At 41.5% G+C, this 25725-nt stretch overlaps 1 protein-coding gene across 6 annotated transcripts in view; it reads left to right on the forward strand.

Moving 5' to 3' along the window:
* The window catches only part of KIAA0825 (KIAA0825 ortholog), a 785365-nt gene that overhangs the window by 302625 nt on the left and 457015 nt on the right, over positions 1-25725 (forward strand). For all 6 annotated transcript variants that reach the window (XM_075325095.1, XM_075325097.1, XM_075325094.1 and 3 more), the window contains 2 exons: positions 11286-11468; positions 21264-21377. In XM_075325095.1, the coding sequence (XP_075181210.1) occupies positions 11286-11468; positions 21264-21377 (297 nt within the window). The remainder of the gene's footprint in view (positions 1-11285; positions 11469-21263; positions 21378-25725) is intronic.

Raw genomic sequence — 25725 nt, forward strand, 5'->3', positions numbered from 1 at the left:
AATTATGAAATCAAGAATCATACAGGCAAGTGTAAAGATAAGGCCTTGATATAGTAAGGCAAGAAGAAAACCTTTTTGGCACTACTTGAAGCACTCTGGGCAAATTCTTTTATGTAGATTATAATGCTAGACCAATGAAACAATCTGCTTATTGTCCTAGTAGTAAATAAACATATCTGCCAACTATCAAAACCAAGGACAAAACCATGCCATTTTGGGGCATTTTTGGACATTAATTACGAATGGGGATTAAATGTCCTAAGTTTTGCATCCTAAGTATGCAAAAGAAAGCATTGGCATTAAGTTCCCATGATGAGTTATAGACGTATATTTTTGCTGTTCAAAAAAGGCAGCATCATACAGTTCTAAAAAGTGTTGGATTTATAGAAATCCCATATTCACTGTGCTTTATTTCGCAGCATAAACTGACTGACCTGCGGTGTCTGTTAAAACTTGACACTGAAAAGTAAACTACCGTATGTGGATTCCCTATAAAAAAAAGGAAAAAAGAAATGCACTATTTTTTTACCTATGCTGAGGTTTTCAAAACCTCATCGGAAAACCAAAACTTACTAAAAGCTTGTCATTTACACAACGAAGTGGACTTTCCATTAAAATCATTAGGGAGGGCATTCTGTGCATATTTCAAGCAGCTTTTAATGTGTGTTTTGGAGCAGATCTTCAAAAATCCTTTTCAAAGAAACTCTCCCTTAACGGGAACTTGTCACCACTTTTTTGGACTATAAGCTGCGGCCACCACCACCGGGCTCTTATATACAGGATTCTAACATGCTGTATATAAGAGCCCAGGCCGCTGTGACAACATAAAAAACACTTTATAATACTTACCTAACGGTCGCTCTGTGGTGGAATAGGGCCTAATGGGCGTCTCCGTTGTCCGGTGCGGGCGCCTCTGCTTTTGGCCATCTTCAACCTCTTTCTGAAGCCTGTGTGCATGACGCGGCTACATCATACACACTCGCCGGTCCTGCGTAGGCGCACTACAATACTTTGATCTGCCCTGCTCAGAGCAGATCAAAGTGCGCTTGCTCGGGACCGGAATGCCAGCGAGTGTGGATGATGTCGGACCCGTCATGCACCGCGGCTAGAGAAGGAGGACGAAGATGGCCAAAAGAGGCGGCACCGGACAACTGAGACGCCCATTAGGCCCTATTCCACTGCAGCGCGACCGTTAGGTAAGTATTATAAAGGTTTTTTATGTTGTCACAGCGGCCTGGGCTCTTATATACAGCATGTTAATAAAGGGATAAAATCTACCTTTTGCCCCCCACTAACCCCTGGGAACAGCATAGACTTATTTCAGGAGCTGGTAATAAAAGATATACAAGCTCTAAAATACCCCTCTCCTCCTCAGAACCTCACTCGGGGGGAAACCGCGGCACTAAAAATCCTGCAGTCACAAAAAGATATTATTATCCGCAGAGCGGACAAGGGGGGCGCCACTGTTCTATTAACAAAAGAAGCCTATTTGCAAGAAGCCAATAGGCAACTTCAGGATATAAGAGTATATCAGAAATTATCTAATGATCCCACTGGGTCTTTTGTTAAAAAACTTAGAAGCCTTTTACATAAATATGTCAGTTTAGGTACTATTTCTAAAAAAACTGCTGAAAAATTACTCCCTCTTTTTCCGAAAAAACCTCATTGGTATTATCTGCCAAAGATTCACAAGAACAGTGTCTCCCCCCCTGGCCGCCCTATTGTGGCAGGAATAGGTTCAGTGACAGAGCCCTTATCTCACTACCTAGAATGGCTACTTAAACCACTATTGACCCGCATCCCCTCATTCTTAAAAGATACGGGAGATCTAATTAAAATGCTTGATAATTTTCAATGGCAGAAAGGTTTCTCTCTTGCCGCTTTGGATATTGAGAGTCTGTACACCCGTATCCCGCAGGATCAGGGTGTACAGACCATTAAGAGAGTCTTGCTGAATTTTGACCAGAATCCAATCTTAGTAGACTTCATCACAGAAGCCTTAAGCTTTATTTTGCATCATAATGCATTTAAATTTGATGATCAGTGGTACTTGCAATGCGGGGGTATTGCGATGGGTACCCCCGCCGCATGTACTTTTGCAAATCTCTTTTTGGCAGCATTTGAGGAAGACTTTATCTACAGTCCTAAAAATCCATATCTGAAACATATAAAAAAATATGCCAGATACATGGATGATGGCTTCTTTGTATGGGACGGTTCTGCGCAGGATTTTGAAAATTTTGTGTCATATCTAAATAATGATAATTCCTACAACATGTACTTTACACATTTTTGGGGACCAAAAATTGGATTTTTTAGATGTCACACTCAGTATATCGGATGGTATTATTGACAGACAAGTATATAGAAAACCAACTGCAGTGAACACCCTGCTGCATTTTAATAGTGCGCACCCCTCCCATACAAAGAGAGCCCTTCCATATGGACAATTTTTGCGGCTAAAAAGAGTACACAATAATTCTGAAACCTTTCTGCATCAAGCATCAGACTTGAAAAAACGTCTATTAGAACGAGGATATCCCATATCAGTTATCAATTCTGCCTTCGAAAAATCCTTAAATTATGATCCAAATGATAAAAATAAGAATAAAGAATACAAAAATAAAAGTGGAAATAAGAATAAAAATGTAAATGCCATTTCGAAAAAAACAAAAATCGAAAGTTCAAATAGATGCGTTTTTAATTTTAAATTTAATTCTATGTATGATGCAATAAAATCAAGCATAAAAAAACACTGGCATTTAATTAATAAAGACAAGGATCTCTGTGAAATGACAAACGAGGGTCCTTTGATTTCATATAGGCGATGCAAAAACATAGGAGATGTTTTGATAAATAATCGTATTACTACACCCAAACTAGGTACGTGGTTAGACCGAAATAAAATCAAAGGAAACCATAGGTGCGGCGGCTGCCCCTTTTGTGAATATCATTGTACAGGAGACACTTTAAAAATTGGTACTGAGCTATTCAAAATAAAAGATCTTATCACATGTAAGTCCAATTATCTGGTATATGTTATTTTTTGCCCCTGTCAAAAATATTATATAGGTAAAACAATTCGGCCTTTATATGTTCGATTTAGGGAGCATTTTAAGTCTATAACCTCCGGGATAGGTTCTCCACGTTTAATTGCCCATATGCAGGAACATCATAGTGGTAATCCACGCCTTTTAAAATTTGCAGGCGTAATAAAAATTAATCCCTGTCCCACTGGAGGTGATATGCACCGTTCTTTACTTAGAAAGGAATCAAGATTGATTATAGACTTTAATGCTCTCGGTCCTCTTGGCCTGAACGACAAAAATGATTTGTCAGTGTTCCTATAATGCTGTTTTTTTTTTTGTTTGTTTTTTTTTTTTTTTTTTTTTTCCCTATAAGCCTGTTTTTTATAGTGTTTTTTGAGATGTCTCTGGTTAAACTATAATGAACACTATATTTAATTTTTTACTCTAACTATACCCATGTATGTTACGATTATTTATAATCCATTTTGGAATTGATATGTAATAAGTTTCTATGTGAATTTGATACATGTGCAGCTGGTATATGTTTTTAATTTGCACTTCATTCACGCAAGGATGCTGCACCCAATTCACCTGTTATTTAAGGGTGGATGCAGCACCTTTGCATGCACTGGACCCGTAGAAGCAAGGTTACTTGCGAAACGGCTGCCGTCGTCCGACGTGGCACACCCTCATCCTCCCTCACTATATGTAACCCCTGATGTGATCGTGGAATAAAAAGAAAAATATTTTATTCGACCTTTGGAGTGCGACCTTTCATCTCTTCATTGTGGATCTTGTATCGCCTTTGCTTTGGGACACGCACCCAGGTCTCCACCTGCCTGAAAGCACAGCTTTGTCAGCCATACAGGGATCAGCGGTGCCCGGTATCCTCCACTCAGCTTTACTGTATATAAGAGCCCTGTGTATGTGGCCGCAGCTTATAGTCCAAAAAAGTGGTGACAGGTTCCCTTTAAGACTATGTGCTCACTATCCACAAAGTACCTTCTATTGTTTTGAATGGGAAATTTGCAATGCTGTTCTGATGACCATTGAGTTTTCCATCATGGATTGCACACAGAAACTGTAGTGGGTTATAGTCTTATTGAATACTTCCTTCTACTTCCTGCGTGGAGCTGCAGGAGTTCAAACTGCAAATTGGCAGCAAAAACTTGAGCCAGCCCCAAATTTCTGCCATGAATTCTGCGTTTTTTTTCCTAGCAGAAAAGTCTTCTATTTGAATGTTCCTCAAGAGCTGTTTCTGCTCTGACGTGACCATCACACCCATACTTTAAATGCATATAAATGCATTTAGAGGGATTCCGTTGTAATGGGATCAACAATTCAGACTGCATCATTAATGTAGAAATGGATTTGAATACTGTTTCAGCAATTGCCCACAAGGGGGCAGTGTCAGACTGTGCAATCACAAACACAGAGCTGGGAAATCCCCTACTGCAGCTTGTGTGTGAAAACCAGGAAGAAAAAAAGTGCGGGAAGGTTGTTCAGCTCCAGAGCTCAGCCAGAGGAGAGCTGCGTGTGGTCTCCCTGAACAGAGGGCTCTTTTGCCACCGGAGTCTTAGAGAAATCACCCTGTGGAAGTGGTTTCTGCCATTCCCGGTCTGCAGGACTTTGTTTTCACCAAGGATCTAACCGGACTGCAGAGCATCGCAACCAGAGTGTGAGTGCAGGGGCTGTGATCTCCCTTCTTGTGCTCGGCGTGCCCCGGGACTAAAAGACTGACTAGAATCCGTTACCAGCGGGGGAAGATCAAAGGAAAAGACCGAGGAGCTGCATCCCTTCAGCGCTGCACCGGGACCCATCATCGTGAGACTCCAGGCCTGCGACGTGGGAGCGGCATCTTCTTCCGGGATAGACTGGTACGTGATTGTAGGGAAAGTTAGGGAAAGTTGACGCCATTTTTTTGTTGTTGTTTTTCCTTTCTTCTTGCTGCGTACCCGGAAGGAGTGAAAATCCAGGGACTCCACTATACTCATGTGCGCAGATAGTTCGGTTGATTGTATTATAAATATGTTTCCTAGTAAAGAAATGTTACTACCGGTAAAATCTGAGTATGGGGATTTTGTTGGAATAGAGCATACACACACACCCGCGGCCCTACCACCGGTCGCTTCACCGTCACCAGGCATTTTCTACCCCATCTGAGATTATCAAGATATATGTGTAGAGAACCAACTTGATTTCAGTGATGTATCACTTACTGAGCTGCATTTTGTAGTTGTGATAAAATCATTGATTTATCTCCTGTAGCTCTACCTGTTGTCTGAATGATGAGCTCTGTATGTCTCGCCAGACTACTGTGCACCTGTGCTGTCCCTCAAGCTAGGGGTCCTTAGGATATCAATGTCCTCAGGATTTCCTATAAAAGATGGAGATGCCTGGGTTCCATTCCTTGATATACTCATAGATACCACTCTCCTCTATATCCCCCCTCCACCCCAGAGAGTTAGAGTAGAAGTGCTAGTAGAACACACAGACAAAACAGGCAAGTAAACAAACATACTGTGAAAGGACTCCAAATCTTCTCCAGTAGAAAGCTTTGCTGCTGCAATTGGAATGAACACCTCAGCTGTACAGAGATGAGCTTCTTCGAAAAAAAACAAGATATCCAGCACTAAATGTGCACTACTGCACTAAAAATTCCAAACTGTACTTATTATTAAAATTTGAGATTTTTGGCAGAAAATTGCAATTTCTTCAGCTACCTCGCCACGTCACGGCAAATCTCATTGGGGCAGTCCTACTCTAAAAAATATTTTTATATAAAATGTGCCATACGGCCTCACATATGAAAAGTAGAACTGCTCTTAGTAGCACTTACTTTTTTTTTTTCAATCCCGTACCCATGACTGAGTCATGGCTGTGGGCGGGACAGGTCCAAGTAAATGCTGCTTGAAGTAAATAGCCTGTGGACAGGGCCTGATGGTTGAATGTGAACAGCCACCAATTACCAAAATCAAGACCGGTGGAATACAACCCAAATTGGGGTGCACGGCAAGGTGGGGGTTAGCCACTGGACCAATTCAATGAAAAAAACAAGAAAGCCAGCACTAAATGTGCACTACTGCACTAAAAATTCCAAATTGTACTTATTAAAATTTGAGATTTTTGGCAAAAAATTGCAATTTCTTGAGCAGTGAGGCTCTGGAACTCTCTTCCTGAGGAAGTGGTGATGGCCAACTCACTGAATGAATTTAAGAGAGGAATGGATGCATTTCTTGTTAGCAAAAGTATAGAAGGTTATAAATAGCATAATCTTACAGGTAGATAGAAGAGCGACCAAGATTATTAGAGGAATGGGTGGGCTGCAATACCAAGACAGGTTATTAAACTTGGGGTTAGTTAGTTAGGAAAAACAAAGGCTTAGGGGGATCTAATCACAATGTATAAATATATGAGGGGACAGTACAGAGACCTTTCCAAAGATCTCTTTACACCTAGGCCTGCGACTGGAACACGGGGGCATCCGCTACGTCTTGAGGAAAGAATGTTTAATCATAATCACAGATGAGGACTCTTTACTGTACGAGCAGTGAGACTATGGAGCTCTCTGCCGTATGATGTTGTATTGAGGGATTCACAAGTAAAATTTAAGCAGAGCCTGATCGCATTAATTGAAAAATATAATATTACCAGTTATGTATATTGGATTTTATGACAGGGTGTTGATCCAGGGAACTAGTCTGATTGCCGTATGTGGAGTCAGGAAGGAATTTTTTTCCCCATTGGAGCTTATTTGACACATTGGGGTTTTTTTGCCTTCCTCTGGATCAACATGTTAGGCTACGGGTTGAACTAGATGGACTTAGAGTCTCCCTTCAACCTTAAAAACTGTGAAACTGTGAAACTGTGAGCTACCCCGCCACGTCACGGCAAATCTTATTGGGGCAGTCCTACTCTAAAATATTTTTATATAAAATGTGCCATACGGCCTCACATATGAAATGAGATGAGCTTCTTCAACGTGGTCAGTATAAGGATTAACTATATCTGGTGTGGAGTGAAGCCAGAGGCAGGTAGATATAACGGAAGGGAAAGTTAGCCTTCAGCTGTAGCTTGTTATTAAGAGAATTCTCAACCAGCAAGGATAGGGTCCTTAACACTTTAGAATTGAAAATACATCCACATGATAAGTCAGAAGGGCTGCAAGTGATTAACACTAGAAGTTCAAGAGAGGGGTCATTTAACATTTCTACCTTTGGAACCCACAGACGGGTGGAATGACCTGAAGGATTTTAGCTAACATCCTATAATCACCGTCTTTTGTTCTATAATTAAGGCCATTACTGTCGCACCACAGGAGGTTGTTGTTTTCCATTGAGTTTAGCCATTTAGTTTCTAGTTAGTTCTATCCAATTTCTGGGACTTCTAGTGTTAAATGCTGAGACTTCCCGACCCTAGGTCCCCCAGAGGTGACATCAGGACACAGCACACTTACATGGCACTGTATAATCCCACCCTTACTACTGATTGACGGGCGGCACGATGGCTCAGTGGTTAGCACTGCAGTCTTGCAGCGCTGGGGTCCTGGATACAAATCCCACCAAGGACACCATATGCAAGGAGTTTGTATGTTCTCCCCGTGTTTGCGTGGGTTTCCTCCGGGTACTCCGGTTTCCTCCCACACTCCAAAGACATACTGATAGGGACTCTAGATTGTGAGCCCCAATGGGGACAGTTTTCCCAATGTATGTAAAGCGTTGTGGAATTAATAGCTCTATATAAATGAATAAATTATTATTATTGACAGCTTTTTATATACACTGCATAGAAAGAAAGATGCCAATCAGTGGTTGGGGCATGGATATAAAGAGCTTATTACTGTGAAGGACTACATGGCAGCAGGTTTACTAGTACCCTATTGATAAAACAGTAATTTCATCAAAACTGCAGCAAGCAACCTAGTAAATGTGACATCTCTGCAATAGGGGTCTGTGCCCTTATATTATGTAGCTCTCAGATTAGTTGCAAAAAAAAAGATGAGCGTTTATCTTAAAAACATTTTTATTTTTTAAAGATTGATATTCACCACGTCTTATAGAAGTCTGGCTGTTATTTTGTGGTGGAATCATCAGAACATCGCACAGTCTTCATAATCCTGTTCTTTCCTGGATCTGATAATAGGAGAATCACGGGTCCGTTCACAATAAACAGTCCTGTTAGAGGAATGCATGTGGTCTAAGCGTATGTAGACACAATGCACTGCTGGCAGTGGAGGGGAATAATGTTTATGTCGGCATTTTCTATATTTACTGTATTTATGTTGAATATGTAAAAGAGAATGGAGTTGTCATGCTTCATCATTTAGTAATGCAGTGTTTATATTTCATGCAGAGAAGTGAATAAAGCGTTCTCCATAAATCAAGCATTGATGTGTTACAAATTCTTGCTGACATTTTGATGTACAGTACATAATAATGTATTGGGATTGCTGTGCGGCTTATTTATACATACACTAGACACACCACCCTCCATGCTCAGACACTTCTAATTATTCATTGATTTGCATTATATCCTTCTACTGCTTTTTTTGTACATATTAAGTCATCTGACAGATGTCAATGAGAACTTGAAAATTACAGCGCTTACTTCTTTAAAATAACTTAGATTCTTAAAAACCTGGTTGCATAGGACTGTCTTGTCTATCGCCCCGTGGTCATTGTCCTGTATGAATAGGACATGTGCTGCCAGAGACAGAAACTACTACTAATTAATATGTGTGCACGAGAAGGGCAGTCAAGCTTTCTAAATTTCATGACCGCCCATATGCAGACGTAAATGACTGGTAGTCAATTATCACCAAAGTCAGCAAGTGTAAAAGCATCCTCACCCTATTTGGCTGATGTCATGACAGTAGTATATAGGTCAATACTTTTTACTTTTATTTTGAAAATATCAAAATTTGCTATACACTGACAAGCAAAAGGGTAACAATATTTTGCACTTGTGACTTTCAGGCTCCATATCTCACCTTCCACTGCAGCTTCAAATGCGAGAATAGCATCATTTTACAGACAATCATCTTGGCAATCTCATACATAAATTTTTGCTTGCAACTATTTAGCATATAAATATTATGCAAATTGTTGTCATATCACTGCATTGTTACGATTTTGCTCTTGGTGGTGGAAATGTATTTCTTCCTGTTTACTACAAATTACAACTTGTTTTCACATTCTCTAATAGGTGTGTTATTAGGTTGATTCACAAGTGAGAGGTCACTTCTCAAGAAAAGAGAAACAGCATCATCTAATTCATTGATAGCTGCCTCCTAGCCAAGAAAAATTGCCAACTGAGCCATGTGAGTGACATAACATTTAGAAGAATACAAATTAAGTCCATTCATCCATTCAAAAGCCAATAGGTGGACGTCCAGGAAAATATCGGAGTCAACAAGTCAGCTACTCACAAGATAAGTTCTGGCGCAACAAACACGGCAGTGGAGGTGGCTCGTATGTTTTGTAATAATGAGATCATAGACGTTCATGCATGCACTGTGAAATGCACTTTACAATTCTTGAATGGTGGCCCAATAAAAGCTGAAGAAGCCTTAACATCAACATCATCATAAGCAGCTCATTCTCGTGTTTGGAAAAAATTATGAAAAGTGGGCAGTAGAAGATTGCAAATGGGTGATTTGGAGTGATGAGATGAAAGTCAACGGACTCGACTCTGGTGGGTGCAAATGGGTCTAGAAGAAACAAGGGGAAAACGAGCTAACGAATCGAGAAATTGAAGGCACTGTCAAGTTCTGTGGCGGAATCCTGATAATGTATTGCTGTTTCACAGCCAAAGGCATTTGATACTTAACCAGGATCGATTGTGGTCTCAATGCTGAGCTATATGTGAGTATCCTACAAGACGAGTTACTTCGTACACTCAAGTATTAGGGTATGAAAAGGAGAAGTGTTCCAGCAGGACAACGACTGTAAGCATATGTTGAGATTGGCAAATAAATATTTCAATGACAATGAAGTAGAGGTGCTGGATTGGCCTCCATACCTTAACCCAATTGAACACTTGCGGGAATAGTTGAAGAAAAAACTGTTTACATTCCCAAGTGAGTCGACCACTATGCACCAACATTGGGAACATTTAAAAGAGACTTGGGATCAGATTTCAGTCAAGACATGCTTGAATCTGATTAAGAGCCTGCTCAGAAGAATTCAGGCAGTGATGAAAGCCAAAGGTGGATTTAAAAAATAGTAACAAAATAATTAAAGTTAAAATTTAGATTTTTAGGAGCACAACAGTAACGATGCAGTGACCTGACAATATTCTGCGTAACTTATCATAAATAGTTGCAAGTCAAATTTATGTATGAGATAGACAAATAATTGTCTATAAAATGAAGGTTATTCTCACTTTTGAAGCTGTAGTGGATGGTGAAATATGGAGCCTGAAAGTCAAAAGTTTAAAACGTTATTATACTTTTTCTTGTCAGTGTATATCGATAGATAGATATGTATCTTTTCTTTTTTCACCATTATGGAATGGTCTAAAGAAATAATAAGTTGAAATACTCTTTAAATGTAATATCATTGAATAGATAAAATATATATTTGTAAATTACTTTATTTGTGATTTTGTCTTCATAAAAAAAATGTATATGAGTGGCTTCCAAAACCCTGTTTTTTCCCCTCTATTTGCCTGCCTTTTGCTGTATTAATATGAGAATGTAGTCATTGGTAGTAGAGATGACGGCTCAGTGATTTCATACATCGGTGATGTGCGCTGTCAGAGTAATATGACCGCTGCAACCAAAACGCCAAGATGCTGGAAGCCGGCGCTGGACCTAGGGAGGGCAAGTACTCGCTCTGTTTGTTATGTTAGGTATTTTACAGCATTTGGGGTTCACTTTCTAGAAAGTGAAAATCACCTTTAATTCCAAGGCTGTATTTTATTTTAATTATAATGGATTCATCTGTAGCCTTTGTCTTTATTTATAAGATTTCTTCAGTAGTTGTGATTGCAATATTACTGTCCTTTTATATTTTTAGCGTTTTCAGGACATGGGGGGGTCTCAGTACTTGAAGTGTTTCAATTCAGACATGTATGACAAATGAATATTTTTTAATATTTTAGCGGCATAGATAACTACATTTCTAATAGTAGGTATTTGCTAATATTATTATTATTACACCTACTACATACTGGGATAGGATCTTGGAGATGGGAATAACCCTTTAATTTAGTTACTTTTTGTTTATGTGACTTTATATTTTACTTTTGTTACAGAATTGACATCCTGGCTATCCTGTCTTGTGTAGAAAACTTTCTGTGGTCGGTATGCACCAGTTTTCAAGAACTTATTGCAAGAACACATAATCCTAACAACACAGTGTTTAAGATACACAACTACTGTAACAGTCTTCTTACAACTATGACTGTATTATCAGCACCCCTGGAATATTTGACGCAGTAAGTATTTGCTTGTGTGTAGTCAGCCTGTTGTAAAATTATTGTCTCCCCAACACTTTGGCAGTCAACATTCTTTTTTTATCCTCTGTCATGCTCAAAATAAATTTTAAGACTGGATCATCTTTTTTTTTTTTCTTCACATACTTTTCTTCTTAAAGGTACAGCGGGTGAAATAAGTGTTGAACACGTCAACAATTTTCTCAGTAAATACATTTCTAAAGGTGCTATTGACATGAATTTCTCTCCATATGTTGGTAACAATGCATTCAATCCACACAGGCAAATAAATCAAACCATAGATATCCATAAATTTAGTGATGTATAATAACAAGAAATGGCAGGGGGGGGGAAGTATTGAACACACTCACTTTAGTTTATTTAATACTGCACACAAAAGCCTTTGTTGGTGATGACAGCTTCAAGACGCATCCTGTGTGGAGAAACTAGTCACATGCGTTGCTCAGGAGTGAATTTGGGCCATTCTTCCACACAAACACTGTTCAAATCCTGAAGGTTCCCTGGGCTCCTTCTATGAATTCTGAGCTTTAGTTCCTCCCATAAATTTTCTATTGGATTCAGGTCAGGTGATTGGCTGGGCAATGGTAGTAGCTTTATTTTCTTTCTCTGAAACCAGTTGAGAATTTCCTTTGCTGTGTATTTGAGATTATTGTCTTGCTGAAATGTCCACCCTCGTTTGTTCTTCATCATACTGGTAGATGGCAGCAGATTTTTTTCCATAATGTCTCAGTACATTTGTTCATTCATCCTTCCTTCACTTAAATGAAGTTTGCTAGTGCCGTATGCTGAAAAACAGTCCCCCACTATAATGTTCCCACGTCCAAACTTCACTGTTGGTACAGTGTTTTTGTGGTGAGATGCAGTGCCTTTTAGTCTCCAAACATGGTATGCATTATTGCATCCAAAGAGTTCAATTTTTGACTCATCTGACCAGACAATATTCTCCCACTATTTCACAGGCTTGTCTAAATGTTGAGCCAACATTAAACACTTTTGAACATGCCTTTTGTTAAGCAGTGGAGTCTTGCATGGTGAACTTGCATACAGGCCATGGTAAGTGAATGTATTACGTATTGTTTTCTTTGAAGCAATTGTACCTTGTTAAGCTTGCGAGGCATGCATCGGATTAGTGGGTCCACTTGACCGAAAGTACTTTTAACTTGCCTGGAGGAGCAAACCGGACCGGCCGCTGAGTCTTCAGTAGATAAACACACTGGCTGGTAGAGTACAACCCCAGGGGATCTGTGGTACCTCGGCAGCTGGCGCAACAAATACAGTATAGTCTCTCGTTGTACCGACAGCAGCAGGCGGATTCGTGGAGTCGTCAGGGATGGATGGGTGGATGTGGTAGCAGCGGCAGATGAGAATTCTTGTAGCAGCAGGTATCGTGGTAGGTGGCAGGTGTGAATACTTGCCGCAGAAGACTGGCAATGTACTTAAACACAGACGAATCAGCAGCAGAACACAGCATAAAGACAGCAGCACAATGGGATCTGCGAACTAGTAACATTAGGAACTCATTGCCCAGGCACCTCCCTTAAGGGGAAGGTGCCTTAAATACCTGAAACCTTTCAGCGGACCTGAGAGGCACTTCTGGGTCAGGGCGCATTGGCCCTTTAAGAAAAGGGGCATGGTTGCACGCGCACCCTAGGGCATTCACAGGAGGCCTGTGTGGTGTGTCCAGACCTCGGGAGACAGCAGCATGAACCAAAGTGGGGAAACCCCCATGAGACAGCCAGGCAAGTGAGAGAACTGACGTCCCTGCCGGGGAAGGGGGGCAAGACAGCCCGAGGACGCCAGTATGGGCATTACAGTACACTCTTTTATGCCCTCCCTTTTCCAGGAACCTATTAAGGAGAAGGGCAATAATATTCACCATTGGCTCCCATGACCTCTCCTCAGTATCAAACCCCTTCCAGTCCACCAAGTAGTATGTTTTACCACGCACCTTTTTAACAGCAAGGATGGCTTTTACCTCAAAGTTGTCTTCATCAGTGACTGGAGGAGCTGAGGTATCTGGATCCCTGTAGGGTTTGAGGAGGGACTCATGGAATGAGTTGGGGATGCATAGGGAAACCAAGAGCTTTAACTTGGAGGACACCTCGTTAATCCACTGGAGCACCTTGAAGGGACCAATAAAGAGAGTACTCAACTTGTAGAAAGTCACCTTGAGATGGACGTATCTGAAAGAGAGCCATTCCGTGTCTCCTGGCCAGAACAAAAGAGAGTCTGGGCATCTCTTGTCCGCGTGCCACTTCATACAGATGGAGGACTGCTCCAGGGAAGACTTGGTCTCCTCCCAGATATCAGAGAATGTCTTAGTGATTGAATAGAAGGTACACACGCTGGTAAGCAGCCAGCAGAGGACAGCCCCAGGGTATCTGCGGTACCTCGGTAGCTGGCACCACGGATACAGTACAGTCTCTGGTTGCAGCGACAGCAGCAGGCAGAGTCATGGATTCTACTGGTATGGTTGGATGGGTGGATGTGGTAGCAGCAGCCTATGAGGATACGTGCGGTAGCTGGTATTGTGGTAGGTGGCCGATGTGGATGGTTGCAGCAGCAGACTGGCAATGCACTGAAACACGGAGACAATGCACTGAAATTAGAAGCAGGACACAGCATAAACACATCAGGAATTCGTTGCCCAGGCACCTCCCTTAAGGGTAGGGTGCCTTAAATACCTGAAATCTTGCAGTGGAAATGAGAGGCACTTCCTGGTTAGGGCGCACTGGCCCTTTAAGAAATGAGGTGTGGCCATGCTCGCACCCTACGAGCATTCCCAGGATACCTGTGTGCTGTGTGCAGGTCCCAGGAGACAGCAGCATGAACCGAAGACGGGACGGCCAGGTAGGTGAGAGCACCGACATCCTCGCCAGGGGAGGGGGAGAGGGCAACACGAGGATGCCGGTTTGGCGATTACATACCTGCTGATTCCAGGTCTTTCTGTAGCTTTTTACACCTGGCTCTTGGACAACTCTTTTGATAATTATTTTCACTCCTGTGTCTTAAATCTTGAGTAGAGTACATGGTCATTGATGATTTATGGTGAAATATTGTTCTTTCCACTTCTGGATTATGCTCATTGGAACCTTCAGTAGTTTCAAAATTCTTCCGAAACCAAGGCCATCAGTATGCTTTGCAACAATAAGATTGGGAAGGTCTTGAGACAGCTCAATGGTTTTACCCATCAGGAGATGTTTCTTGTATGGCACCTTGGTAATGAAACACCTTTTTATAGGCCATCAGTTGATCCAGCTGATATTATTTTTCACTGAGTGTCAGGATTGCTTTCTATTTACTGATAGATTTCAGCAGGTGTCATGACTTTTCATGGCTTTTTGCACCTCTTTTTTATGTGTTCAATATTTTTTCCCTGTCATTTTTCATTATTACACATAATTTAATGTCTGGACATCTATGGTTTGATTTCTTTGCCTGTGTGGATTGGATGGGTTGTTAAAGACATCTGGTGAGAAATTCATGTTAATTACACCTTTAGAAATGTATTTACTTAGAAAATTGGGGATAGTACTTATTTCACCTGCTGTATATGTTCTTCTCCTTTGTGAAGCCCCTTCTGCTTGTTAGTTCTGTCTTCTTCACAGACTGCACAGCTCTGCTGTTCTCAGAATGGCTGCTGAATGAAGATCATGTGATCAGACCTGTCATTCAGCCTCTTCCAATTGAAAGCACTGCACATGTAATGCTTGATTTTCATATGAAGAAGGCAGGTGGACCAGCCTGGTCACATGCTCCTCCACCAGTAGCTATTTTGAGGAGAGACGTGCTCCATAGTGATAGGCGGACCCGGACTGTAAAAGTCCGGATCCACACAGGTTCAAAAGTATCTGAACACCAGCACTGGCCTCAGAGTTATCAGGGAACTCCAGGTACCTATCCGGATCTAGCAACTCGGGTAATAATTGACAAGAATTGATAAATAAAGAGAAAAAGGAAGTAAATGGAGCATTCTACTTACCAGGGTCCCTCGCGGCTATAACACTACTTCCCGGGGTAGCTCATTATCCTTCATACTTAATCACTGTTTCCCCCGCTCACTAGTAGTCCTGGAGTCTCTGGTTGCAGTCAGAGGCGCCCACACCCTGTGTGACAGCATGTCTGACTGGTTCAATCACAGACACTGTGTGCGTGTCAATATTGGTGTAAAATAAATAATTAAAAAAATGGTGTAGGGTCGCCCCATATCCCCATATTGTGATCCCCAACACAGATAAAGCATTTTGGCTACAGGCTGCAGCCCCCAGCCGTGTACTTATCTCAGCTGTGTATCAAAATAAGAAGGAACACCTGCGGACTTTTAAAAATTATTTAAATAAATAATGTTAAAAAAACGACGTGCGTTCCCCCCAATTTTGACACCCAGCCCTGATAAAGCCGACAGCTGGGAGCTGATATGCTTAGGCTGGGGATGATCCATGATTATTGGCCTCCAGCCTAAAAATAACAGTCTGCAGCCACGCAGGATTTTTGCATCTATTAGATGCGACAATCCCAAAACTGTACCCGCCTCATCCCTATTGCCCTGGTGCAGTGGCAATCAGGGTAATAAGGAGTTAATGACAGTTCACAGCTGCCACGTTGGGACGCCCCATTTCTAATCTGTAAGTGAAATGAAAATAAAAAACACAAACGCCGAAAAAATCCTGTATTTGTAATACAATACAAAAAAACCCCTCTTTTTCTCCTTTATTAACCCCCAAATCTCCCAGTTCCGACGTAATCCACACGAGGTCCCACAACGATTCCAGCTCTACTACATACATAATGAAGGCACAGTGGGCGGGTACAGAATATGACTGCGCACTGTGGGCTTCAGGCAGAGACTGACTGAGCCACAGTGATGAGCGATGACGTCACTCAGTTTATTTGCTGTCACAGCTGGAGGTTCCCACGGTGAGGTCACCTGAGGTCTGTTTACCTGCAATCAAAGCTGGGGTACCTTGGGAACCTCCAGCTATGACCGCAGATAAACTGAGTGACGTCATCGCTCTTCGATATGGCTCATTCACTCTTCGCCTGAAGCCTACAGCTTGTAGTCATGTTCTGTTCCCTCATGCTATGCCTTCAGTATGTATGTAGAAGAGCTGGAATCGTCGTGGGACCTTGTGTGGATTACGTCGGAACTGGGAGTTTTGGTTTAATAACAGGGAGAAATAGGGTGTTTATTTGCATTTTGTTTCAAATAAAGGATTTTTCTATGTTTTATGTTTTATTTCTTTTCACTTACAAATTAGCCAATACCCTTTGGCTTATCATAGCTTCTTTCTATAGGTTTATTACACTTGCATCCATAATTTTGACACTGATTGCCACTCCTGTTTCGATTTAACCAGTTTCCTTTTGCAGAAATATTTTAAAACTGTCAAGATATAAATGAAACAATGTTATATTTTGTGTAAAAGCTTCCTTTCTAAAGTATAGATCTTCATAGCTTTTGTGCATGGTAAATCTTCACATTTAGTACAAATAATAGATTGCTATAAGAAAGGGAATGATTTTTTTTCTGGATTCATGGAGGTGCCTACAGTAACATATATTTTTGCTGTGTGCCATTCAATATTAGAAATATGCAGTTACCTACAATGTATTCTCTTTATGTAGAAATCGTATTTTTTTATTTAATCCCTAACAAAATCAGCTGATTTAGAAGCCCCAATTAATAAGCTGTTATTGATGAAGAAGGCTATTTTTCATCTTTCATCATAGATTTTCTCTAAATTTCAGTATAACATGTTGGTCATGTAAATAAAGGTTAGCATTGTGAGAAGTGTTCCACTAAAGTGAAAGGTGTATTTTCCACACTGGCACATGAGCTGGGTCCTTAGTGGGGGACTTGCCCCCTATTAAGCACTTATGCTCTTATAAAACATATGAAATGAGATTTTCTTCAGACATCTCGAAAACTTCACTCTGCAAAATGGATAAAAAGGTCACTGAGTTTCAGCTGATTTATATTGGAGTTCACAAATGAAAAACACAAATATGATGTCCACCAATGGTCTTGGTGGTTTTTGGAGGTGTATTTCTTTTTCATACATGTCTCTTTGTTCTTCTTAATTGTTTGAGTCTCTGCTAAACTTGTGGTACGAACACTCCATTCATGATTTGATTGCGCCCCCTGATTTATCTTTTTTTTGTTTGTTTACCAATGGTTGGCTCACTTATGTGTGTTTGCATTTGAATTCAAAGTACAGATAATCTACCATCTTCATAGATAACCCATGAATCTTTCATATTTTAGTTTGGCTTGGAATTTTAGACAGTAAAATGCGTTACCGGTAACTAGACTTCTGTCTTCGTTTTCTGGGTTACAATGCAATAATATGGTCCTGTTCTTTAGCCAACATTTTCTGGACAGGATCAAAGCCAAGATATCTGTTAACTAAAAAGCAGACAAAACTGGTTAATATCCAGAGATCATACCGTGTTTTTCCAAAAATAAGACACTGTCTTTTACTTTTTTTGCCCCCAAAAAAGCACTAGGGCTTATTTTTGGAGGAGGCCTTATTTTTGGAGAAACATGGTTGGGGGTAAGTTTACCCACCCAAAAAAGCAGACACCCCACTTCCCAGGAGACTCATACTTACCAGACCCGGACGTCTGCATGGCTCCCAGGACCTCCCTGTGATCTCCAGTGAGTGCTGCACGCCGTCCTCCCCTGCTTCTGGCTGGCTGACACTGACACACACACACTCCCACACAACATATCGCAGATCACACACGCACGCGCACACACGCACGCGCACACACGCGCGCGCACACACGCGCGCACACGCGCGCGCACACACACACGCACTCATTACATCCAGGGGTTACAGAATACTTCTGGCCTCAGGGAATGATGGGAAGAAGTCACATGTCCGGCCCGCAGGTCCTGTAAGCTAGCATTACGGTAGGTCCTTGCGCTCCACTGCTGAGCCTCTCAAGATTCTGCCGGCCAGAAGAAATCTGTGTTGCTGGATGTGGTGAGTATGTGTGTGATGCAATGTGTGTGTGATCCGATGCGATGTGTGTGTGACAGATCGGATGTTTGTGTGTGTGATCTGATTGTGAGTGTGCGAGATCGGATGTGTGTGTAAGATCGGATATGTGTGGGGGTGCGATCACTGCAGGTCCTCTCGGCATCTGGGGAGTGTAATTGCGGGGTGCCCGCTGTCTATAATGAAATGTCCTGCAGCATGTGTAACTTTTTTAGCTGCATGGACACTTCATTATTGAACCGCGGCTAGGGCTTATTTTCGGGGGAGGGCTTATATTTAAGCTTTGCTCTAAAAATGCTGAAAATCCCTGCTAAGGCTTATTTTAGGGGGAGGACTTATTTTTGGAAAAACACGGTAGATAATAAAGGTTTTTTTTTTTTTATTAATTGTGTGTGTCTTAGAAGACCACTCTTCCATGACTTAAAACCGTTTGCACATATGGATGTGAAACTCGTCCTGATTTTAACTGTATAGAGAACAGCTGATCAATGGGGGTACCGGGTGTCAAACACCTGCCGATCAGACATTGATTACCTATCCTAAGTATATGCCATCAATGTTAAAGTAGTGGACAGGCTCTTTAAATGATCACAACTACATATCTCAAGATACTTAAGGAAACTGGAATAATTAGGAGCACCGGTTTCCAGAGTAAGCACATTGATCACGGTCGTGACTGCTGCACCATGGCTATGACAACTGAATGTCTGAAGTGATTTACAGCTCTGCTCATCCAAAGGCAATCTGGCCGAGGACCAACATACTATGTAACGGACAGTGTATGGGTCAGCTCACACAAATGCATTGTTAGAAACTATGCGATCTGTCTGCACAAAGGACCACACTCAGGCAGTACCTGACCGATATAAGTCAATGTACTCGTGTACTTGAGAGATGTGAAAAAACAGCACGTTCTGGTCCTATTAAATAGCGGATGAGACAGTGGTAGTTTTGTTTTTTTTGTTTTCTCAGATAAATTTGAAAAATGTCAGTAAGTAACATGTGGCTTTCTTAAACCATTTTTTTGTGTGGTTTCCACCAGAAAACCATGGTGAGCCAATCCATTGAACAGATATGCAGTGATGGGATTTATGGCACAGACACTGTTGCAAAAAATACAAGCCCGTCTATGTGAATGTAACCTTACGATCAGAAGTTAGACTTGTGACTTAATACACTAGTAAGATGTGTACAGGTCATACTAGACAAAAGATATTGCTGAGGAAGTACAGAGGCTGAAGGCAGCCATACATTCACTGCTGAGAACCCAGCTAAATGAAAGCCCAAAGGTGTCTTCAATAAGAAAAAAGTTATAGCACATATTATTTAACCAAATACCACCATCTTGAATGCTTCCCACCAACACCAACTGTAGCTGCTATTTCTGTCTTTCTTTTTGATTATGGACCTCCCAGTTTCTTGTACTGGCAATTGGTGGGCCACCTAGTGCTCCATAAAACATACAGTTATATTGTGCTCTCGCTGAACGGTCCCTACAGATAGAGACAAGAGTTATATTATTAAATATATTCTGTACAGCATGGAGACCAATACTTTCACTTTGTTTTTAGATACTTTATAAAATTTGGTGAACCATCAGAGCAGTGCTTTTTCCCACACTATGTACACATTTTTGGTAATATAGCTACCCCTACCAAATAACCTGGCAGGAACTGTCATTGTCCACCATTAGCCTCACTGTCTAAAGGCCACTTTACACACAGCGACATCGCTAGCGACGTCGCTGGTGAAAGCACCTGCCCCCGTCGGTTGTGCATCACGGGCAAAACGCTGCCCGTGACACATACTTACCTGCCTAGCGACGTCACTGTGGCCGGCGAACCGCCTGCTTTCTAAGGTGGAGGTTCGTTCGGCGTCACTAAGTGGCCGCCCAATAGAAGCGGAGGGGCAGAGATGAGCGGCCGGAACATTTCACCCACCTCCTTCCTTCCTCATTGCCGGCGGCCGCAGGTACGTTGTTTTTCCTCGTTCCTGCGGTGTCACACATAGCGATGTGTGGTGCCGCAGGAACGACGAACAACCTGCGTCCTCCAACAGCAACGATATTTGAGATTAGAACGACATGTCAACGATCAACGATATGGTGAGTAATTTTGATCGTTAGCGGTCATTTGTGCGTTTCACACGCAACGACGTTGCTATCGAGACCGGATGTGCGTCACGAATTCCGTGACCCCAACGACATCTCGTTAGCGATGTCGTTGCATGTAAAACCCCCTTTAGAGCATGCAGTACAGCAATCATATTTCTCTGGCAGTTTTGCTGAAGGAAGTAGAAAAGAAGTGTCTCTTAAAAAGTAAGTGCTATGGCTATGTCAAACTAAAAATTTTAAATTAAAAAGTTAGGAAAAAACAAAAGCATAATAAAATGAAAAATTGCCTGTTTTTTTACAGGGTGTAATAGATAGATGGAATTACTTAACATCGCTGACATATCTGCATTTACTTATGACTCAGAATGAGTTTGTGCAGGATTCTGATAGTTTTCCATTTACCTTCTTTTTACTTGTTACGTCAGTTCTTTTCCCATAGTGAAGGTGTTGTGGATTCTGTAATTTTAGGACATAAAGTTTAGACGTCAGTGTAAAGTTGTTGGTTTTTTACTTTTGATTTTATTCAAAAGAAAACTGTGTTAAACTCTTCTTTGAAGAATATTAATGCATAATATAAAAAAAGCTTCTATTAGAAGTGTTTCAGTTTTAATAAGAAGATTGTATTGTTTTAATTTCTCATTGCAAGTAATGTCATTCTAGGTCTATCAAGAAGAGTTTGTCGGAGTTTCATTCACTCTCTTCAGAACCAGCTTCAGAAGACTTTTTATTCTGGCTCACTTTTATTAATCCAAACCTATTCCCTTCTTTGTCTAAGTAAGTATCCTTTGTTTTATTACAACTTACTTTGATGTGTGTTTCAAATATCTTGTGCTGTTTTATCCATGTGTTTTCATGCTTCGAGATCATTTATTTTATCTCAAGGTATAATACATTTCCATCTTATTATAGTTGCAGACATTTGGACTATAATGATGAATGAATGATTATTCACACATGAATGTTTTGAAGATATGTTTTATAGGAAGAAAGCTTACATATGAGTAACCAATTTATCATTAATGACAATATTAAGTTTAATGCATTCTTTTATATAACGCCAATAACTTCCACAGGACTATACAACTATACAAAGATCACCCCCATTGGGACTCACAATCCAAACTCCAGATGAGCCTACATGTATCTTTTTTGGTATGTGAAAGGAAACTGAAAGGGAAGGTGTCATCCAAAAAAATAATTCAGTAACTGAGAAAATGTAAAGTATTAATGTTTTAATGATTTGTTTAAATATTATTATTTGTTTTTAAGTGAGCAAAATATATATATATATATATATATATATATATATATATATATACATATAAAAAAAGTTTGATATTTTCCACTGTTAAACACTAGGGGGAGCAGCTGCTTAAATCCTACAGAAATCATACTGTAGAAATAGCCTGGATTACAGCTGCAGTAAAGTGGGCAGAATCTGCTCTCCTGTGTGTGATTTGATTTCCCCCTCCCAATCTAAGTGTTTCCAAAGGGACAGAGAGTAAAATTTAGGATCACCGTGCGGAGCCATTTTGCTGGTGGCCAGAAATGTATAAAGTGTCACCAAGGACAGCTGGAGTATCACACAGGATAGGATTATATACACGGCTCAGCAGACAGTCTCACACAGGATAGGATTAGATACCCAGCTCTGGAGACAGTATCACAGGTTAGGATTAGATACACGGCTCAGCAGGCAGTATCATATAGGAGAGGATTAGATACACGGCTCAGCATGCTGTATCACACAGGAGAGGATTAGATACACAGCTCAAAAGACAGTATCACACAGGTCAGGATTAGATACACGGCTCAGCAGGCAGTATCATATAGGAGAGGATTAGATACACGGCTCAGTAGACAGTATCACATAGGAGAAGATTAGATACATGGCTCAGCAGGCAGTATTACATAGGAGAGGATTAGATTCATGGCTCAGTAGACAGTATCACATAGGAGAGGATTAGATACATAGCTCAGCAGGCAGTATCACACAGGATAGGTTTAGATACAGCAACTCAGCAGACAGTATCACACAGGATAGGATTAGATACTGTCTGCTGAGTTGCTGTATCACACAGGAGAGGATTAGATACACGGCTCAGCAGACAATATCACATAGGACAGGATTAGAGGGAGAACGGGTGGGTGTCAGTGGAGACAGTAGCAGCGGCAGAGGGGGGAGGGGCGCCGGTACTCACATGCTCTGCATGCACACAAACAAACACACACACAGCCCTGCTGCATGGACGCCGGCGGTGGGGGGAGAGCGGGGCTGGGTGGAATGGGGGGAGGGGGTGTCATTGCAGACAGTAATCCACCGCTGCACACCGCTCCAGCTGTCAGTAACGTTACTGTTCTAGGATCTGTTAGGATGGTACTGCTTGGTCTTTCAGATCTTGGCTGTAGGGTAAAAATGCAGAGCAGCCGAAAGTATGGGCTATGGAAAAATGGCGGCTGAACACACCCACGGCTGTGAATTGGGCAGCCCACATAGACGTTACCATTTCAGTTGTAATAAAACTAATGGGGTCGGAATCCGGAATCTTGCAAGTAATCATTGTTTGGATTATATAAATCCGCGACACCTTCCCGTGAAGTACCCAAAGCAATCCCATGCAAACACAGGGAACAGCAGCAGTATGTGTCTCCCTACTTGTCTCCCACTCCAGCATCTCCTTCCCCTAAAAATAGACTTCTATAGAAACACAAACAAAAGAATACAGCAGCACTGTGTAAGCACCAAGATATAGGCAAAAATAGGTTATATGAATATTAAACTGCATTAGTGCTATAAGGAATTTACAGTACTTAGAAAAATGAAGGTTCTTAGCACATAAATTGACCAATTCATGTGAGCAATTAAAATGGTCATTAGTTGTATATAAAAACATCAAAGATAAATTACTCTCTAGAAAAATAATTTCATTGTCGCCTCCCTTTCTGGAGCCTGTGCCTTTATTATATTAACTGACCTATCAGACTGTGCCTTTACTTTTCCTTTATTTCCGTTAGTGCACAGTTACGAGTAACCTATTTTCTTCTTACATCTGCTGTAATGTTCTGGGAAAAGTGTAAATGCTTTTTCTTTCTCTGGTTAATATTCGCTTTAGTTAAAATTATGGCCCTGTTCTGTTTCCTGAGATTTTTCTTCCTGCATTTATGAGGCTCATCTTGCTCACACAGAGCTGTGTTAGTTATGAGAATGAGCTAGCATATGCCTCTCCATATGTCCAACATAGAACCACTCCATACCGCTATCGGTGGTCGTTCGGTGGCCAAGCTTTTTCATACAGCATGTAATTTCTCCCTTTAGAGCGAATCACTTTCCTGTGAATATTTCAATCTGCATCTACTTTTAAGTGCCAGAAATTTGTATATATTGCAACTTGATCATTCGCCATCTGGTTATGGGGAAAAAAAAACTATATTTGTAACGGAATATTCTATAAATTACTTTTTTTTATCAATTCCATTTAAACAGATGCATAGGGGAAGTTTTTCACTTACTGTTGCATAACACATAACGTCATTTACAGCTTCTGAATTTTAGCATTTGCTTTTTGCAGTGGAAATTTGAAATTAAAATCTGCAAAAAATAAATGAACTTCTCACGTGAATATTAAATAGCCATACTGTTATGTACAGGCTGCTAATGTGTATTAGTTTTTGCAAATCTTTATACTGGCAACAGTTATGCATACTTTACTGTGCCACCAGGGGTTACGTGTCCAGGTATTGCCATCACAACGGTAGCTGAGGATATTGTAGATTTTCTTGTGAGCTGGGTTTGTTTAGGGGCTTCTTTCCCTTCGCCTTTATTTACCTGCACATTGATTCCTGAGACCACCCCTGGCCATGTGTGTTCGTCTGTTTGGCATTTTTTGCATTGTTTTTCACCATACTTTGCTTGTTACAAGTATTTTTAATGAATTAGACATATAGCATCGGATGTCATGTATAAGCACCGACATACAATTGTGCACACGCACACAACCTTCCTCCCATCACTGAGGCCTATCACTTTTGGTGTAGGCAGTTGCGTCAGAAAATGGGAGGGAAATCTGTGCATGTGGAGCTTAGGGGTGCTTCACACACAGCGAGCTCACTGCCGAGATCGCTGCTGAGTCACGCTTTTTGTGACGCAGCAGTGACCTCATTAGCGATCTCGCTGTGTGTGACACTGAGCAGCGATCTGGCCCCTGCTGCGAGATCGCTGCTCGTTACACACAGCCCTGGTTCGTTTTCTTCAAAGCCGCTCTTCTGCTGTGACACACAGATCGCTGTGTGTGACAGCAAGAGAGCGACAAATGAAGCGAGCAGGGAGCAGGAGCCGGCGTCTGACAGCTGAGGTAAGCTGTATCCAAGATAAACATCGGGTAACCAAGGGGGTTACCCGATATTTACCTTAGTTACCAGCCTCCGCAGCTCTCACGCTGCCTGTGCTGCCGGCTCCGGCTCTCTGCACATGTAGCTGCTGTACACATCGGGTTAATTAACCCGATGTGTACAGCAGCTAGGAGAGCAAGGAGCCAGCGCTCAGTGTGCGCGGCTCCCTGCTCCCTGCTCACACTGGTAACTAATGTAAACATCGGGTAACCATACCCGATGTTTACCTTAGTTACCAGTCTCCGCAGCTTCCAGACGGCGGCTCCGTGCAAGCGCAGCGTCGCTTGCACGTCGCTGCTGGCTGGGGGCTGTTCACTGGTCGCTGGTGAGATCTGCCTGTTTGACAGCTCACCAGCGACCATGTAGCGATGCAGCAGCGATCCTGACCAGGTCAGATCGCTGGTCGGATCGCTGCTGCATCGCTAAGTGTGAAGGTACCCTTAGACTGCAGACAGAGCTCCTTCTAGGACAGCAAGAGTAGTCAGTCACCAGATAGGAAGGTGTGCGCATGTGATAAACCATTGAGCAGAATGGTGCACTCCAGTGCTCAAGCACTCAATAAAATGGAAAACCTCACCTTGTCCTGTCATGGAAATCATTGACAGATCGAAATCTCTTTTTCTATTCCCCCTCTTTAGCATGTGGCAAAAAGTTAAGCAATTCACAACAGAGACAGCAAAACATGAGTTAACGGTATGAATTAGTAGAGGTTATGTCCCCTGTTATTTGCAGC

This window comes from Anomaloglossus baeobatrachus, chromosome 1 (assembly GCF_048569485.1).
Source record: "Anomaloglossus baeobatrachus isolate aAnoBae1 chromosome 1, aAnoBae1.hap1, whole genome shotgun sequence".
Classification (NCBI taxonomy): Eukaryota; Metazoa; Chordata; class Amphibia; order Anura; family Aromobatidae; genus Anomaloglossus; species Anomaloglossus baeobatrachus.